Genomic DNA, 20,133 nt, shown 5'->3' on the forward strand with positions numbered 1-20,133 from the left:
AATGTTTGAGGGCTGCCTATGTAGGAGTCACACATTGGGCCACCTATACATTACAATTTACGGGTGGTCATGTTTGTGTGCCATCCATTTTACTGTGTGTGCAGATGGAGAGGTATCAGTCCATAGGGGCCTACACTGTCAGAGTATGTGCTATACGTTCCCTCTTTGCCAAGGCGTAGGCATATTGGGCACGCCTCCGTCTGCCTACTGCGGCTGACACAGTGTGTTCATGGTCTGAATCCCTCTGTGCCTGTAATGGCCTTGGCAATTGCGGTGGGCTATGAGGGCCCTCACCATTTTGTCCCTGCTGCAGCTGCTTCCGCAGGATCATATTATGTAGCATGGCACATACTATGACGATGTGGGCACACGTGCCTGGAGAGTACTGCAAGGCTCCACCAGATGTATCCAAGCACCGGAACCGTGATTTCAGCATCCCGAACACATGCTCTATAATGATTTTGGTTTGTGCGTGTGCCTCATTATGGCATTCTTGCATGGGTGTGTGTGCATTTCTGATGGGAGTCATCATCCACGGCTCCAGTGCATAGCCAGCATCCCCCACAAGATGGCCATATGGGATGTCCCCCCTGACAAATACCTGATACAGCTGTGAGGCATGCCAGATATGGGAGTCATGGTAGCTTCCAGGGCTGCCAGCACACACATCCATGATAATGCCCTGGGCATTGCACACGACCTGTCAGTTGATGGAGTGGAATCCCTTGTGGTTTATGTAGCGCCTACCATGCTCACCGGGTGGTGACTTAATTTGTATGTGCGTGCAGTCTATCGCACCCAGTACCTCCGGGTAGTGTGCCACATGATGGAAGTGGCACATATTGCTGGCCAACCCCTCCTGAGTTCTGGGGAAGTATATCTGCTCATTGGCATGTGGTAACATGGCATCCAGGAACTGATGTAGTACCCTGGATGCTGATGCCTGTGAGATATGCATTATATCTCCAGTTGGCCTTTGAAAGGTACCTGTGGCCAGTATTTGCAGGCTTACTCATACCTTCGTATCCACTGGGATGGGTTCCCCTCTGTTGTTTCTGGTTCTCAGGCGTGGCTGGCACAGCTCCACTATTTGCTGTAAGATGTCCCTGTCCACCCTGTAACGCTCTACTATCTCCAGGTCATGTAGCCCCTGGTAGGTTACCCATGGTCTGAACACTCTCCTTCTCCTCCCAGGCCTGCAGTGGTTGTCGGCATCATCCTCCACAACACCGTCAGTCTCTAACACATGCTGATGTATCACAGCTATAGCAGCTCCCAACATGTACATTTGAAAAGTTCCCCGTGTGTTTACACCTATGGTGCGGTGTTTGGGAATACACAGGTGTGTGTTGGGTGCTTTCACACTTTATACTATTGTGCTGTGAACACCAATGATGTCATAGGGTGTGTATATATGATCGTAGCTACAGGGTATCTTATGTGTTTTACTGTCGGAACTACTATTGGGGTGCCTTTGGTGTTGAATTACATTTGCCTGCCATGGATTACCTCTTGACCTTCCCTTTACATTTCTGCACGTTGCACCTACCATTTTCTGGCGTGCATCCTGTAGCCTACTTTCATTTGTACTTTCCTGGACCTGGCGTATCTTGCGTTATGTGTGCTACTGCCGGTCTGCTGTCGGTTTGCTTTGCTCTGCTGTGTCAGGTCTCCTATCTTTGCAATCCAATACCTCCCCTCCTTTCTTTGCATTCCAATGCCTCCCCTATCCTGTTTTGCAGGTTTCTGCAAGCAGACTTGTCAGCTGCCGTCGATTGGCCTTCGTGGGTTGATTGGTGTTGATTGCTCATTAGTACTCCAATTACCCTACTTCCGCATTTCCTTCTTTTCTTCCCCTGACCTTCCTGTTTCTGCTATTGTTTGCGGCGCGTGCGTCCGATTACTGGGTTTTGGGCACATTTTCATCCTTGTACACATGCGCTTTTGGGCACCATGTGTGCTCTCAGCTAAACAATTCTATACCTTCCTCCCCACCCCTGTCCTGCAGCTTTGCTTAGCAATGGACAGGCCAGATTTGCATTGCTTCAATGTGCTTACTGCTACGGTGGTACACTCCTCTGCTGATGTCATGTATCTCCTCTGAGCCACTCCTCGGTGTTATACCACTGCGCAGTATGGTACAACCTTCATCCGGCGGGACATTTGCGATTCAGTATTATCTGCCTCATTTGCATGGCATTGACTACTAATTCATAGTTACCGCGCCGAACACTATCGCAGGCCCTTAGCAACCCTTGCACCTTGGTTGTGGTGTTCCATGCCTACCATTGTGTATTATGCTGTAAACCTGATTTCTATTACGTTGCGATTTTATGACATTTTTATATAATTTCTTAATGTTACAGCTTCCGCACACATGCCCTGTGGTTGTGCTGTGCGTTACTGTGGACATGACATTAAATATTGTTATTTACATGTTGTGCATCTTTTCTTATGCCATTGGCTGTGTATTTCACCATTGGCATATGTTAACGTTGTGATACCTGGGTCTGGCCCTCTTCCATAGCTCCGATGTTCTGTTTGGGAAAATGTAAACCTTGTTTTTTGGTTTACATTTCCGTGGGCTTACGCTACGCCTGCACCACTTCATGAATCGCTATATGCCTTCATTTGCATGGTGCGACACTGCACATGGGGTGATTAGCATACCTATGCTGGGGGCTGCGTAGTTCTGGCGTACGCCGGTAGTGCACGTGGAATTGGATCGTACCTGAATTGCTCGACGGCCATATTTGGCGTTATACCGCCTACGCTATGCCTGCACCTGGCGCAAGCTTCATGAATCCCGGGGTATATTTAATGCTATTGGCTGCTAAAAAAAGAAATTACTCAAAAATGGTAATGAAAATCTAAACCAATCATAACTGAAGTGCTGAATATTGTAAAGGAAATAAAAGAACTGGAGGTATGTATGATATTTAGAAATAGAAGGAGTGAATTACATAGACATTAATGGAATTTGTTGGAACAGTACATGCAAAATAATATTCAGGTGGAGTGGAATTTAAGGGAACACAGAAACTGAGCCAATGTCTCTAATACTGCAGTGAATTATTTTTTAAAACAGAAAACATATACATATACTGTATGAAAATAGCAAAGGAAATGTTATTTATTTTCTTTTCTTTTACTGTGTGTTTAGCCATATTGTTTTCAAAGAAAATGTCATGTTAAATAATGATGTTAAAAAGAGCATATCTACCTCTAGAAGTTTCTGTCTTGAACTTTCAGATGTGTTGTAACCAGGGAATGTAATGTCTTTAGAGACCCAGACCTCTGCAATGGTTACTATAATATAGTTCTCTTTACTCTTTATATTAATCAAGTCATGATATTTGTTATCTAAACTATGGGTATTAAAAATATCTTTTAAAATGAAATTATATCTTGATATATTATTTCTCCTGCTTTTGTCATTTTAAAAAATGGCTCATGCATTCAGATATTTTCTGCAAACAAAGCCTGCGCCATAGTGACTCAGATGAAGGCTACCATTTACAAACATAAGGGAGTTGTAACTACACTCCTTCTAGATTGTAATCAGCTTTACTGAGTAATCAGTACAGCATTGTCTTAATCAGGTGTGCTTTAGACTTCTCTTGTCTTTCATAGTCTGACACAAAAAATGTTGATGTCTGGACCCAATATTGGGGCCTGCACATTCTCCTGAGTTGCATAAAGGTCCCAGTCTTGATTTCCCCACTTGAAATTCAAATGAAAAAAAGCTGTGAACTGTGTTACCACAAGCATACACAAACTGCTGAGATTAAGTTGCCTGACATTGCATTGATTTTCCTGTTAGTGCACTACCTATAACTGAAGGTGAATAAACACCAGATCTGAAAGATCTGCAGGACTTATCAGTAAAGTTTATACTGCGTACTTATACAACATTTGACTGTCACATTGACAGTTGTCACCTGCAAGACCACTGCAGACAGATTTTAAATGCATTTCTCTCCAACAACAAAACTAACATCTCTATGTCATTCAGACTGAGGTAGAGAGCCATTTCAGTAGGGTATCATGCACCATGAACTGTCAAGGACAGTAGATAGCTCCTAGCTTGAGTCCGAGGCAATGATCATCAATGTGTGTTAGAGAACGGTTCAGGAATACTATCCCCAGATTATTTACGGCTACAGTCATACACTGTCAGCTCTGAGGTGGTATCTAATTTCCTCACAAGACATGTGTCATTGTGAACATCACTATGCTGACCGACACATGACAGTACTGCTTTAAACATACTAGTGACTAATATAGATAACAGTATTGCCCACCAAAATATGGAGAGTATTATCTGTATGCATTCCTGGGGCAAGAACACATTATGCTGGATTATGCCTGGCACAGGTTCCAAAATATTGTCTCTGTAAAAGTACCAAATCTGACTTATTTCTACTGACTTTCAGCCTAAGAGAGTCTATAAAATGTAATTGCCATATTCAAATGATCATTTTTCCTTCACCATCACTCTGCTATCAAATGGAATTAACTTGATTTAAACAATTGCCCTGAAAGGTATAACATGACCACTCTTCTCTGAGTGAAATTAACAAACACTATGCTGAATTTTATGACTCTTGAGATGCATTTTTATGTCAGAAGAATCCAAAGTAGGCTTTAAGAAATTGCCCATCACTGACACAAGAAACATCCAGGAATAATATCCTAGTGCATTGTAAATCTCTTCCACCTAGAAACTGAAAATGCACATATATTATTACAGCTTGATCTTTTACGCAAGATTTCATCTCATCTCGGAATGTTATAGTTGATTAAAGTTGTATAATTTGTTATATATCAGAATGGATGTATGGAGTCCACCATATGGGATTTTGTTTTTTCAACCCTTTTTTTTCTCAAAATGCATAATAAGACTCCATGTTCTGCCAAGGCCTAGACTCCAAAATGTTAAGTGCTTTCCCCTTAGCTTTTACATATAGGGACAATGCCATAAATCACGGGCTTTTTAGTGTCTCTTGAGATGGTGTGTTTCTTTTCCTCTAATTCACTGTGATTATTGTTAACTGAAACTTGCTAAAATGCCATTAATGATGCATGTATACCTTCTTCTGGATGAAATATTTAAGTGTTTTCATTATGCCTCGTGTCTGTAATTTGTAGTAATTTTTGTCATTATCACTGCTGTACTGCTGTGCTGTGAAGTTTCCTCTCATTTTCATGACTGACATGCTCAGTCATCTGTGTCAAACAGTTCGTTCTACACACACCTGGCCTGAATGACTTTTATCAACTTGTACAATGTATGGTGGCTGTAATCCCTAGCTCTTGCTTTGCTCTTGTGTCTTTTTTTTCTTTTTAACCTTTGCCCTTCTTGCCCACCAATCATTACACCCTGTCTTAGTTTTCCAGCCTTTTTTTTCACCAGGTGACAGCCAACCAAGATGAGCTTCAGTTACTGTTTTTGTGGCCCTGTTCCAGTCACACATGCCCAGTAACATGTCAAGGGTCCAACATGCAGTAGACATCAGCAAGGGAGAGTCACTCACTTCCATAATTGTCGTCACCTCTCAGGACAGCCCTGGTCCCCTTAAAGCTAGTGCTCTTGTGGGGTCTCTCATATCTACTAGTGATTCAACCATGAGGAATGTAAACCCCAGACTTATGTTCCTGCTCCCTTCCCACCAAGGAGAGATAAGATGTCTAACCCATTTCACTTCTCTTCTTCCCCACACCAGCAGCAGTAGGTACCTGAGCCACTAATCAAAGCTGGATCATTATTAGTCATAGTCAGATCTTTACTCTACTATATCAGTGGAGCTGTCAAGAAGGTAAACTGCAATATTGCCCATCCATGTTACTCTTAGAGCTGTTGTTGATGAATAGAAATGTCAGTTCAGTAAAGCTTAATTTGAGCCCCGCATTGCCTGTTATAAATATTTACTTTTGCTATAACTGAATGAACTGCAGGCTTACATTGTTCTAATGCACTGCTCTATATTACTTACTTGTTTTCAATGTATGTTTTTCAATACATTCCTGCCAACAATAAGCCCTCTTCTATGAGGCATAAAATTTAACACTCCTCCAATAACTCAACACCCACAGATCCACCAACAAGAGAGGGCCACCATCCAGGTAGCCATAGAGAACTTTCTTCCCCTACCTGTGTTGTTTATCTGGTCTTCAAGGGAGCAAGGAATGCCCTTGTCAAAACAGCCTGAAGACGTAGCTCTAGCCCTGGCAGACTATTGCTATTCATGTGTCAGGACTGGGACCCTGATTGTCTTGTGGTTGGGAAGGTAGTCTACACTCAAAACCCTCAACAACTATATCATTAAGTGCAGATGATAAAGTTGTTTTCTTTATGGCCCTTTCCCTGCCCTTTTTGGTAAAATGGGTGTCCATATCACAGCTGGCGCATAATATGCCTTCCCTTATAGTGTGCATGCTCCCCCTTTTAGCTGATTGTGGGCTACCGTCATTGGCTTGGTAGACCTGCCCAGCCATGTCACTAGTCTGTGTTATTTTAGAGGTGCCAGCAAACTATTTCTTGCTGTATGAAAATGTAACAAAAAGTCAGAAGAACTACTCCCCACCCAGACGGGTGCACTGCTATGGGCTGCATCCATCTTCCTTTTCCCAGTCCTGTATTGGCCAAGCCACTACACAAAGTTGGATGTCTAGGTTAGAGTCAAGGCTTTATCTGTCTAAATTACAGAACCATTGTCACATCACTTACTGACACAATTCTGATGTGAAATGGCATATCTACTGCAGTGCTCTCTGTCTTAACAAGAGTGCTTTGTAAATCTGTCTTCTGCGATTGAATCACTCTTGGTAAAGTACAGATAATTCAGGATGTCTGCCATTGAAGGGATTTCCATCTCCAGATAATGATATGAATGAGTGTGCTTACTAAATTGATTTGTTAGGCAACATAACAGAGCAGGATTTAGGGTTGCTTTATGAAATACACAGCTGCGGAACATGAATGGAATAAGTGTTATACATAGTAATCCTGAAGATACCTCATGAATGGCCTGAAATTCCACAATGACAGATACTGTGGTTAGTGCACATTGTGAAGGAAAAAAAGAGATCAACAGGACCTCAGCACTTGTGGGCCCACAAGGAGAACCTCACTGGTGCCACTTCTCACAAGGAAGGAGATTCGTGGCATTCTTAAACCATCTGTCCTGCCAATTGCACCAGAGTTCTATACCTGCTAGCTGAATAATCCCATCATGTAAGGTGAGGGAACACACTGTGCTTGGCATTCAGCCATCGGTCTTTCCTGATTAACTTGAAATCAGATAGGCTACCCCTCCTATCTGGTGCTGTCCTGCATCCTCCTTTGGATTCTTGATTCATTCACCATTTTAGATTCCAGTGCTTTTTCAAAACTGATACATGCAATTGCCTCTTCCAGTCTCTTTGTGAAAAAAAAAAAAAATTTCCTCACATCGACTATAAGCACTCATCATCTACCTTGAGCGGGATTACAAAGTCCACATCATTGACACAGCTTTTACACTCGGGTAAGTAAAAAGATTTTAAACAGCTTTGGCTACCGATTCCATTTACATTGTATGGTGTCTTTCTTGCAAAAATTTATGTTGTTATTAAATGAAACAATTCCTGCACACCCTGTCCCCAAGTTTGAAAAGAAGATATAGAAATGTTTACTGAATGGATACATTCGCCTACTCAGAGAAAAAGAAAATGCCATTTGTAAAGGCCTTGGTTGTCTAAATAAGGACTTTTTCAGTATAACATTTGTAGAAAGTTATACATACATAATGTAAATGACTAGTCATATTAGCTTGGCGCTATCAAAGCGAAGACACTTTACTACTGGATACACTCTTACAACAGTCAGTCTTCTCACTGTATACACATCACCCTTTTATCTTTCACATCTGTGTGGAGTCTGCATGTCCTCCCGCAGTTGGGTGGGCGTTCGAAAGACATGCGTAAATGGGCATGCCTTCGCTGAAGGTTGGATGTCGAGCTGGCACCTCGGCATTCGTGAAAATCTACTGCCAATCATTAGCAGACTGGAGTTCCGCTGTGGCGACCCCTAACCGGGAAAAGCCAAAAGACAAACAACAACTCTACCTTCCATGCTTTGCCTTTTTCACTTATCACACTGTTCCCTTCCATTAATTAGAACTATATTGTCTATCATTTTACTATCTGCTTCCTTCTGTCTTAGTCTATCTTATAACCATATATCCTCCCTAGTATTAACTAACAACTCATCTATACCACAAACCCACTTCATCTTACTATTCACAAAAGTATTGTATCAAGCAATGGTTTACTCTGTCTGTGCTTATATTAAATTTTCTAAATTTTCATGATAACATAGCTCATATTTATTATCTGACCGAGTTTAACTACACACTGATTATATATCTGTTCATCAATACTTAGCTACTATAAGATCATTACCATTATTTTAATATTTGTATGCATGTATATATATATATATATATATATATATATATATATATATATATATATATATATATATATATATATATATAAATATATATATATATATTTGTGTGTTATGGGTCTATGTGATATTACTGAATTCTCGCTTGCCTGAAAATTACATTCACGAGACTGCTTCACTGAAAACTTATTTTAACAAACACCCAGAACACTGAAGCTGTACACTGGGGAACTAACCACTTGGCCATCATGGTGAACTTTGCACTTTTTCCCACTATAGTGCAATCTTAGACTTGGTGTATTTATCTGGGGCAGGGGGGGTGTAGGGGGCAAAGTCTCCCCCCAACTTGGGTTAGTTTGATTTCCTTCAGTTCTGAACTTTCTTTTTTTTGTGGTGGCCAAGTTGTTAGTTTCCCGGACTACACCTTCGGTGATCCAGGTGTTCATTAAAATACGTTTTCGGCGAAGTAGTCTCATGAATGTAATTTTTGGGTAAGTGAGAATGGTTTACTATTGAATCTGCAAAGTGACTGCTGTCGACCAGCATGTGGCGAAAGGCATTTTTCAAATGGGCAGAATGCCAACTCAAAAAATACTGACTGCACTACAGCGAATGGGTAGTGAAGTTCAATTATCTGAGTTCTGCATTTTGAATGGAGATCGTGGTTCAGTGGGGAACAGGAAATTTCCTCACTGTAGTGTGATCTTGGAGTTGGTATATATAATTTACAGGGTGTGTTGGGGGTGCAGCCCTGCTTGCCCTGCTGTAAAATAGTAAAATGCATATACCATTGACTGTGGAATGTCACAGTATGGTAAGCTGCATAGCATGGGTGACTTACATCACCACCTGCTATGTCAAATACATTGAACTACGGCTGTTGATGTTTTCAGTTTCAACCTGGCCACATTTTCACTGCCCCAGATTCAAGCTTTCAGGTCAACCAGTCGATGTATGCAGTTTCAAGGTTTCAGTATTGAACAATGAGAATTCAATAATATGAAGTAGAGATAGATAGATAGATAGATAGACAGATAGATAGATAGATAGATAGATAGATAGATAGATATACACACACACACACACACACACACACATATATATATATATATATATATATATATATATATATATATATATATATATAAAATGCTGTAACTTTTTTCTTCTGTCAGCTGTCTTAATCATATTTTCTATGGAGCTTTTTTCCATGGTGCTTCACTGAAGGGTCTGTTTGCTCAGTCATACTATCCCAAGCAACAAACAGAAATAAGTAAACAAATTAAGCAAACATCAGAAATGGTTTAGTTACAAATCTTTCTGTCAGAAAGTCTTTAAAAGATTTAACTTTAATATACACTGGCTGCATTTATGTTTTCCCCCAGAGTTAAATCATAATCACAGTCGATGATAGACAGCAGTTAATCAGTACATATTTTTTTGCTCCTCACTGTTTAGCCTTGTTCGCGAACTGAAGGATCGCATCAGAAATTTTCCAGATGTGACTTCAGGAGTCTATGTTTTTGAAGTGATTCCAGGGACAGCTGCAGCAAGGTGAGTGTTTTAATGTAGAACATGGAGATTTCCATGGTATACAGAATGTTTGACTTTTATGAACGCATGTTTTATATAGCGTGTTTACTGAAAACTGGACTATGAAATGTTTTGTAATGGAGGAATGTTGATGAAGGTAGTGCGGTGGGCAATGCATAATACCAGTTACTGCTGTATGGTACACAATTGCATTCCACTGGTCCCACATATATTCATCATCATTAGCCCCCTTTTTTCCCATTTTCTACATGGAGTGGGGGTATTGTGTTAACTGTCACCATCTCTCTCAAATCAATGCCACACTCCTGCCTTTTTCGATACTCATGCCTGACTGTCACAGATCTTCTCTCACACAATCCATCTGCCTCTTTGCTGGACATCCTCGTTTCTTCTTACCGTCTTCCTGTCTGTCCCAAATCATCTGCACCAGATTGTCTTCTACTTTTCTGCACATGTGCCCGAACCACCGTAATCTGTTCTCTTTGATCTTTTCTACAATTGGAGCTACTTGGGCTTCTGCTTTTATGTCCTCATTTCTTCATCTGTCCTACAATGTGTATCCTACCACCCTTCTCAGGCACTTCATTTCCATCATGTATAGCTTCCTTATCTGTTCTCCCTTTACTGCCCAGGTTTCTGTACCATACAGCCATACTGGTCGCACCACTGTCATATACACCTTACTTTTCAGCTTCTTTGGCATTCTTCTGTCATAGACTATACCCGAGACTCTACGCCAGTTGGCTGCAGTCCCACTGATTCTATCTTTGACTTCTTCATTCAGACTTCTTTTATCCTCAACCACCTCTCCCAGATACCTGAAGCTAATAACCTGTTCCATTATCTTCCTTTCTGTCTCAATTCTCACCTTCTTCTGATTTCTCCAATTTGCTTCCATTACCATCTTATCTGTGCTTAGTCTCATCCAATGTGCCTTCAGGTTTGCATTCTGTTCCCCTATCCTTCGCTGAAGTTCTTGCTCCGAGTCTGCCTGTGATGTCACATTGTCTACATACAGCAACGTTGTTGATCTGTCCCCTCCAATCTGTTTGCTAATGTAGTCCATCATCAATATGAACAACAGTGGGCTCAGAGCTGAACCCTGGTGCACACCCACTCCCACTGGGAACCCCTCTGTGAGACAGAACACTGTTCATACTTGAGTCATTGGGTTCTTGTACATAACCTGCACTAATTCTACCAATGTTTCTGGGACTTCGAACCACCGCAGTACTGTCCAAGTCAGTTTTCTTGGGACCTTGTCATATGCTACATTTAGTACATTTCTATATTACTGGAATTCATTGTTATATGGTTTTCAAGATAAAGGGATACTAAAGAAATATGAGCTGTTCTACACAGAAACACAGATTCAAATAGTAGATAAGGACTGATTGGAACCACCTGTTCTGTTTCCCTACTGTCTGAATAAGGTCCACATCCTACTTAACCAGGAACGTTTGTTACACTCTTTACCTAGTATCTTCTCTAGCATCAAGGCTGACTTTAGGCACAGATGAATGAGGTGCTCACCTAGGATGCCATAGTTTCATAGTTTCATAGTTTAGTACTAGGCTATCTGCCCTGGGGCATTTGTAAGCCTAGCCATAGTGATGTGGCTTTCGCCACCCCATGAAATGGTACAAAAATGCACAGAATAGATTTAGAATACTGTGCCTCTGTCTAGTAGTGACACAATGAAGGCCCCCTTATATAATAGAATTAGTTTACTATGCCCCTGTCTAGCAGTGACACAGATGTGACCCCTGGGGTAAACTTACGATCTCCCATCCACTCATCAAGATTTCTCTTGAAGAGAGTCAGTGAGGGGCTCTGCCTGACATGAACTGGGATTTTGTTCTAAAGCATGGGAAGCCTCTGGGTTATGAATCTATCCCTCCAGCATGTCCTATTCATACTTGTGCCGAGGTTTAAGTCTTTAGCTCTCGTGGTCCTGATGGATTTGGATTTTTTGAGGTGGAGCATGTCCATCAGATCCTGATTGGACATGGCCTTGTACGTCAGGCAGAGATCACCTCTGAGCAGGCGGTATGCTACTGAATAGAGCTGGAGTTTCTTTAGTCTGGCAGAATAAGACATATGTTGGAGACCCTTGATCCTCTTGGTGAGGTACTTTTGTGGTCTCTCCAGCTGTTGAAAATGCCGGGTGAGGTACATACCAAATGGGGCATTGTACTCAATCATGGGTCTGATGAGGGAGGAGTATAGGGGTACAATGACATCCTTGGATCTGGATGTGAATCCCTTCATGATGAGGTGTGCAAGGTAGAATGTTTTTCTAACCACTTTGGCAACGTGGGTGTCAAATGAGAGGTCGCTGTCGACTTGGGTCCCTAAGTCTCTGATTACTTTTTCAGTACTCAGTGGGTTGCTGTCTATGTGATAATTTGTGGGTACTTTGTTTTTCCCAAAGGGGATGACTATACATTTTTTGGCATTTAGTTTAAGGCCATGACTCCGGCACTTTGATGGGAGGTGTGCCTTTTTTCTTTGATTGCTTCACCCTCACAATGTAGTCATACATTTCTAAGTTATCTTTTTATCACTGCAGTAGATAATAGTTTTTCAATCTGCTACTTAGTTGCAACAATCCCAGTGCCCATGTGAGATTATTGGGGGAGGGGCAAAGTGCATAGAGTTGTTTTTAATACATCTTTCAGTCTATTTGTAGTCTGAAGAGTCTGAAATGTATTAGCATTGGACTCTGTGCAGTCCACCCACCAGTAGCCTACCATTTTCGTCACTTAGATTTTAATTTAGAAGACAACAGGTGCATTCTGGTTGTGGAATGCACAACGCACCACTGGCAGAGGCACAACCCTGTGCTGTCCTGCCTGCAGCAGTATTTGTGAAGCACAATCCTTTAGTGAGCATACTACTCCCCTTACCCACTGTATCCACTTTGCCACACACAGTAATGTCCTGCCCCAGTTTGGCATAATGGGTAATTTGATCACTGATCTTGCAGCCATGTCTCTCTCTCTTGCTGTCTCTCTCTCGCTCTCTGTCATTAGAGAGCAAGCGGTGTTAAGTTTTTTGCTTTCAGTACACTACCACAGTACCAGACAACCCTTCATTGCAGAAATTATTTTCCTTTGTCCTTACAACTCAAGTGCATCTTTCCATAGGTTCATAGGTTGGTACTAGGCTATCAGCCCTAGGGCCTATACAAACCTAGCCATAACAATTCCCTTGCTATTTCTTCCCACACTATTTACTTCCCTGGACCCCTGTCTAGCAGGGTGACTGACGTGATCCCCGGGGTGAATTTCCTTTCTCCCATCCAATCATCAAGGTTCCTTTTGAAGAGGGCCAAAGAGGCACTCTGCTTGACATGTATGGGCAATCTATTCCAGAGTCTGGAGAGTCTATGGGTCAGAAACCTATCCCTCCAGCATGTTTTGTTTATTGTGATGACAAGGTTTAGATCCCTGGAGCATGTGGCTCTGAGGGATTGGGATTTCTTTAAGGGTAGCATGTCCAACAGCTCTGGCTTTGACATGGCCTTGTATGTTAAGCAGAGACTGCCTCTGAGTAGACGATATGCGACAGAGTATAGCTAGAGTTTTTTTAAGGTGGTCAGCGTAGGGCATCTGCTTTAGGCCTGTGATTCTTTTAGTGAGGTATTTCTGCGGCCTTTCCAGTTGTTGCAGATGTCTTGAGAGGTACATACCAAATGGACATTGTATTCTATAATGGGTCTAATGAGGGATGAGTACAGTGGGACAATGACCTCCTTTTTTCTGGATGAAAAGCCCTTACTGATGAGGTGTGCCACATAGAAGGATTTCCTGAATGGTGTGGCGATGTGGTTATCAAAGGTGAGACCACTGTCCACCTGTGTCCCTAAGTCTCTTATCACACTTTCGGTGTTTAGTGTACTGCCACCTATATGGTAATTCACAGGTACATGTTTTTTCCCAAAGGGGATAACTATACATTTCTTGGCATTGAGCTTGAGCCCATGGCTCTGGCACCAAGCATCTGTTTCTGTAAAGCCCCTTTGTAGAGTATCCAGATCATTTGGGGATTCAATAATGGCTCCCAGTTTGCAGTCAACTGCAGACTTTGTTAGCCAGAGTCCCTTAGTGTTGGTCTGTACTTCACAGAAGTAGATGCCAAACAAGAACGGCCCCAGGACTTAACCCTGAGGTACTCCACTTGTCACTTGTCTGGAGCTGGATTTGGAGTCGGCTACTTTTACAGTGTGGGTTCTTTCAGTAAGCCAGTTAGCAACCCATTGGGTGATGTAGGGATTAATGCCCAGCTTAGTAAGTTTATCTATGATTCCAGAGTGGGAGATGGTGTCAAAGGCCTTGGCAAGGTCTAGATAGGCTGTGTGGAGCACCTTACCCTTGTCCATGGCTCTGGAGACTGATTCAAAGAAGTCAATTCAGGTTCAGGAGACAAGATCGGCCCTTCATGAACCCAAACTGGGTGGGGTCCAGTGTTTGAAGGTTGCCAATATCTTTGTTTATAAGTTCCATGATAATACGCTCCATGGCCTTGCAGATAAGGCTCATCAGACTGATGGGATGGTAGTTTCCGGGATCCAAGGTGGAGCCCCCCTTGTGGAGTGGGATAACTGTAGCTCTGTGCCACTCAGTGGGCCTGAAACCTGAGGTGAGGCTATGATTAAACATGACACTTAGGTGAGGTGCCAGTTCATATTGTAGTTTATGTAGTACACAGCCCGGGATGTCATCTGGTCCCATGGATGCTGTATTCCTAGCTTTGAAGAGTGCATTTTTTACCTGTGTGGCCATTATTACCGGAATTTGGCAATCTTCCGGTATTGAGATGGGCCATTTAGGCGGTGAGAGGGGGATGAAGTTGGCACTGAATCGATCTGCCAGGATATTGGCAATATCCTTGGGATCAGTATATTTAATGCCATTCTGTTTTAGCTCAGAGCAGATCTGAGCATTGCCATTTAGATTCTTGACATAGTTATAGAATGCCTTGTGGTTGTCTTTGGAATCTTTGGCAATTTTATTTTCATAACTAGCTTTGGTGGATTTTATGAGGGATCTCAGTTTCTTACTGAGGCTGGTAAGGGAGTTTTTTTGCATCCTGGGATTTTCCTGCTTTCTGCAACAATTTCTTCCTTTTGTTGTAAAGTTTGTTTATGGCAGGGGACCACCAGATTGGCTTCCTTTTTTTGGATGAGAGCATCTTGGTTCTATTTGGGATGGCACGATTCATGCATGAGTGGATGTGCTCATACAGTGCCTTAGTGTAGGATTCAGCAGTTGAACTTGCAGTTCCTGTCTGCATGGTTGTCATGAAGTTTGTCACTTCCGACTTGAGTAGCATGAAGTTGGCTTTCGAGAAGTTTTTTATGGAGGTTTCCTTACTGGGGGGGTGGGGGTGGGATGTGGATGTTAAGGGTGTTTAGCTTATGGTCAGACCTGACTAACGAGGGGGTGACCATAGCTGTGCAGCATCGATTTCCCTTGTTGGTAATGACCAGGTCTAGGATATTGGAGCCCCTGGTGGGACTATGGATTAGTTGATCCAGGGCATTGGAATTTATGAATTCCAAGAACCGTTGGGCAAATGTGTTGGTACATGAGTAGTTTTCCCAGTTAATGGCAGGGTAGTTAAAATCACCCAGTATTAGGGTGTTTGGTTCTATCTTAATATTTTCCAGTATGTTTAGAAAGGTGTAGTCAGAATCTTGGGGTATGGTGGGGGATCTGTAGCAATCTACAATTTGGATTGCAGTCTTACCTAGTGTTAGTTGCACCTGGAGAATTTCAGACGCATTGTGTTGGGCAACTAGCCTGGTGGTGTGAATATCCTTGGTGAATATTGACACTCCTCCACCTTTAGCGTTTCGGTCCTGGTTTGGTGGCCGAAAAGTGTGGTAAGAGTTGTAGCCTGGTATTGCAGGGGTGCTCTCTGGAGCCTTGAACCAGGTCTCAGTTACTGCACAGATATCGGTGTTCTCCATTTTTAGGAGTGCCTCGAGAGAGTGCATTTTGAGGTTTCGACTTCTAGCATTGAGTAGCATTACCTTCAGATTTTGCATGCTTGTACCTGTTATGGTGTTGGTTTTGTCCTTTGAACTTTGCCTAAAAAAGGCACTATAGGGGTGGCAAGAGCCTTAGCCAGTAACCTGAATCCCAGGGGCGACAGGTGCAGACCATCTGTCAAAGGAAAAATATACTTTAAAAATGATCAAAACACAGTAGGTTCAGGTTAAGGCACTTTAATCTTGCAGCAAGGAGACAAAAACATGCTAATACAGAGTTTGTCTAACTAGAAACAGGAAATACTTTCATTTTTATACACTTTCTAATAAGACATTGCCTACCAAGCTGACGTAACAAATCACAAGTCTTTTCATCATTGTTTACTAATAATTGGTCTCATAAAATTCTGCTGATTTATCAATTTTTGTGAGAAACTTCCTAAGGAAAACAACGTGGCCTTGGCTACCACCGGTTAGATACATGCAGTGTTACCATTCAAAGTACTATGGTTAATTCAAGCACAAAGCTAGCAGTTCATTTCTCTAATAATCCTTTGTCTACATTATCTCTTAGCTTCTGCAGCTGTACATGTTCTCATACTTCGAACAGAGCTGATTGTTTAGAATCATTACATTTACAGGATATAGCATTGTTCATTCATTCTCTCCTGACCCAGCAGATAAGCACATGCTTCTCAAGTACATTTCCAAAAGGCATAAACATGAATATTGCTGTGCTAGCAATTACTAGGTCAGAGGGCATCTTGCAAGCTTCAGAAAGCACACTGCAGTTTCAAAAAGCATCTTTTCAGTCTCATATGAAACTCAATTTTATATATAAAACAGTGCATATAAAATAGAATGAAAAATGTGTTAACTCATTTAGCTTCTAATTAGCATTAAGCATACACACATTAATACATATTTTTCTGACATTTCCCCCCTGTTAATACTTTTTAATTCTATTTTCAAAAAGAATAAACAGTTTTCTTCTTTTCCTAACCTCTTCCATTCAGGATTTGCAGTTAAGAAAGTCATTCAGTTTAAAACTTTATGAAAGTGTTTCACATTCTAGCAGCTCTTCAAATTCAGTACTCTGATACATAATCTCAGAAACTGATATATCTATAAATTCTTTGATTCATTTCTTCATGCAGGGGATTCCACAACAAACACAAGCTCCTATCAGGAGTAATCCCACACAAATGGCAATCAAGATGTTCATTAGGATGGAACCCCACCCCCCAAACAAATTCTGGAAAAAGTCCATCAGAGGGTTTGGGCCTGGTTTGGTCATGGCCGACACTTGCTGTATCACCTCAAGGTAGTCATTAATTTCGTGCTGATGATCTGGTATATACGCACAGCATTCTTCTTTGATTAAAGCACACATTCCACCCCTCGCCGCCAGGGTGAAGTCAAGAGCCATTCGGTTCTGGAGCACTACAATTCTCATAGCATTCAGTTCATCAGTTATCAGTTCAAGAGCAGAGAAAGTTGCATTACTCATCACTTCGAGAAGTTTAGACATTTTTCTCAGCTCCCAAATCGATTTAACTGCGCCATATGCAGGTAATATACCTGCCACGATATAACAGCATCATTCAAGTCCATGTGCGTCAATTTGGTGCCCACAGTATGATGGTCTTTCCAGGCCGCCTTGATCTGTCCGACTGGATTTTTGGGCATTTTAACAGCTTTCTTGGCCACATCTCAGGTATTTTGAATATTTCCCTAAGGCAAGACTGCAGTGTGTCATATGGCCGGGACCAGGTACCCCAAAAAACAACTGCTGGACCAATTCTCAGGTAACCATTTATATGCTTTTTTACCACACACAAAATAACAATCCTCTACTTTAGTAGTTACTTAGTTACGAAATCACTGCCCTGCATGAAACATTTTCCTATCTATTACAGATAACTGTTTAAAAAGTACAGGATTACGTTGCACTTGGTCAAGAGTCTTATGCATGGATTTAAGAAATTAGTCATAATCTGAACTACAAGTTCCACCCAGATTGTTTGCTTTGGTATAACATTTATATTGTACAGTCACATTACACTTGCTCCAACCCACTTGAATTGTGTCATTCTTGTAGAAACATACAATTCCCTTTTGTGTCACAGGCAAATACAGTGCTACCTTATCATATGCTTTAATAGATACTGTGTCAAAAACCAGATTTTCCCAGGTCTCATTGACCCCTAGGGGGATAGCAGTCATTAATAACCCCCCGTATGCTGTTGGTATGGCTGTGCAGATCCAGCAGTTCGAAATATTAAAAGTCTCAGCATACACACGTGTAATTGCCTGGTAAGTGTTAAAGTTCGGGTGCCAGTCTATGTTTGGTTCATCACGTTTAATCAGTTCAACTTTTGTGGCAGGAAAAAGGAAAGGCCACAACAAAAAGAACAAAGTTATTAGCATAGCTATCAGAATAATCATGCAAGTTTTCTGAGGTTGTTCAGTGTCTCTATTCACTCTATACCTGGTCATTTTGTTCTCGTTATACAACAGAAACAAGGTTTTTGTCCAGTTCAAAGTTCTTAACCAGTTTACAGTGTGTCAAATGAATCCAGGATGCTCGCTCCATGATCTTGACTGCAGTGGGTGTCGACAGTAGTACCTGGTACGGCCCTTCCCATTTCAGGGAACTCCAATTTTTTCTCTTCACTATCTTCACCCAGACCCAGGTGCCTGGGGCTACTGCTGCTTCCGATTTCGTTTGCTCTTTATCTGAAACAGAATTTAACTGCAAAAGTTTGTTATTCAAAAATCGTCTCATATACCCTGCAAGTGAACTGTCAGCCTCCTGCTCTGTAGACATGAGAGGTTTCCATTGAGGTGTATAATATGCCCTCCCAAACAAAACTTCAAAAGGAGTTAATCCTTTTGCATTTGGAACAGTTCTCATGCTCAACAGTGCCAGAGGTAAACAGTGCACCCAGTTCTTTTGTGTCTCACTAATCAATTTCCTAAGTTTATTCTTCAACACCTCATTATGCCTCTCTACTAATCCTGCAGATTGGGGGTGGTATGCACAGTGGTTTTTCAACGATATCCCAAAATAGTGACTAAGTTGTTGTATTGTTTGATTTACAAAATGTGTGCCATTGTCACTATAAATCTTTTCCGGTATGCCAAATCTAGGTATAATTTCTTTAACAAGGACCTTTGCAACAGTAGCTGCATCTGGATTTTTAGTTGGAAAAGCTTCCACCCATTTGGAAAACATATCTATAATGACAAGGCAGTACTTCTTATTTTCGCATTTGTTCAAGTTCTATAAAATCCATACAAATAGTATGAAACGGATACGGTGGTGTAGGGAAACTCCCTTGCTTAGGTTTCAATGCCCCTTGTGCATGATGCTTGTTACAAACATGGCATGCTGCACAAAAATTTTTTGTGTAATTAGTAAATCCATACGTCATAAACACTGGATTCACTAACTGTACCATCCCCCCTGTTGAGACATGGCTCTGTCCATGGCTCAACAAGGCTACATATCTAAACAAGTTTGATGGTAGAATTGGTTTCTTCTCTTTGGAGATGTACAGTCCCTTCTCAAGGATTGCTCCTTGTTTTATCCATTTTTGTTTTTCTACATTTGTAGTAAGTGTCTGCATTGTTTTTAACATTTCTAAATCTAAAATCTCAGAAGATTGTAATTCTTCGCTCAAAAGAAAAACTTCTGAAGCTGAAGCTGCCTGTTTTGCAGCTGTATCAGCCCTCGCATTACCTTTTGAAATTCTATCCTGTTGCTTGGTATGAGCTACGCATTTGCAAATAGCTACTTTCTGAGGTAACTGAATAGAGTCTAACAAATCTAAAATAAATTGCGCATGGTTAATTGGTTTACCAGTAGATGTTATCATTCCTCTATTTTTCCACTGCTATGCAAAAACATGTACAGTAGAAAAAGCATACTGACTGTCAGTAAAAATATTCACTTTCTTACCTTTTGTTAAGGTACATGCCGTCGTCAAGGCAATCAATTCTGCTGCTTGTGCAGATAAGTTGTGTGGTAAAGACTTCACTTCTAAAATCTCGGTATCAGAAACTACTGCATACCCCACTAGGTTCTGTCCTGTAGGACCCCTCCTGCACGAGCCATCCACATAGT

At 41.5% G+C, this 20,133-nt stretch overlaps 1 protein-coding gene across 1 annotated transcript in view; it reads left to right on the forward strand.

Moving 5' to 3' along the window:
* Positions 1 to 20,133, forward strand: part of HTRA4 (HtrA serine peptidase 4) — an 853,851-nt gene that overhangs the window by 784,346 nt on the left and 49,372 nt on the right. The window contains exon 8 of the mRNA XM_044084333.1: positions 9,911 to 10,006. Within this exon, the coding sequence (XP_043940268.1) occupies positions 9,911 to 10,006 (96 nt within the window). The remainder of the gene's footprint in view (positions 1 to 9,910; positions 10,007 to 20,133) is intronic.

This window comes from Protopterus annectens, chromosome 9.part0 (assembly GCF_019279795.1).
Source record: "Protopterus annectens isolate FY-2018-M chromosome 9.part0, PAN1.0, whole genome shotgun sequence".
NCBI classification, from domain to species: Eukaryota; Metazoa; Chordata; order Ceratodontiformes; family Protopteridae; genus Protopterus; species Protopterus annectens.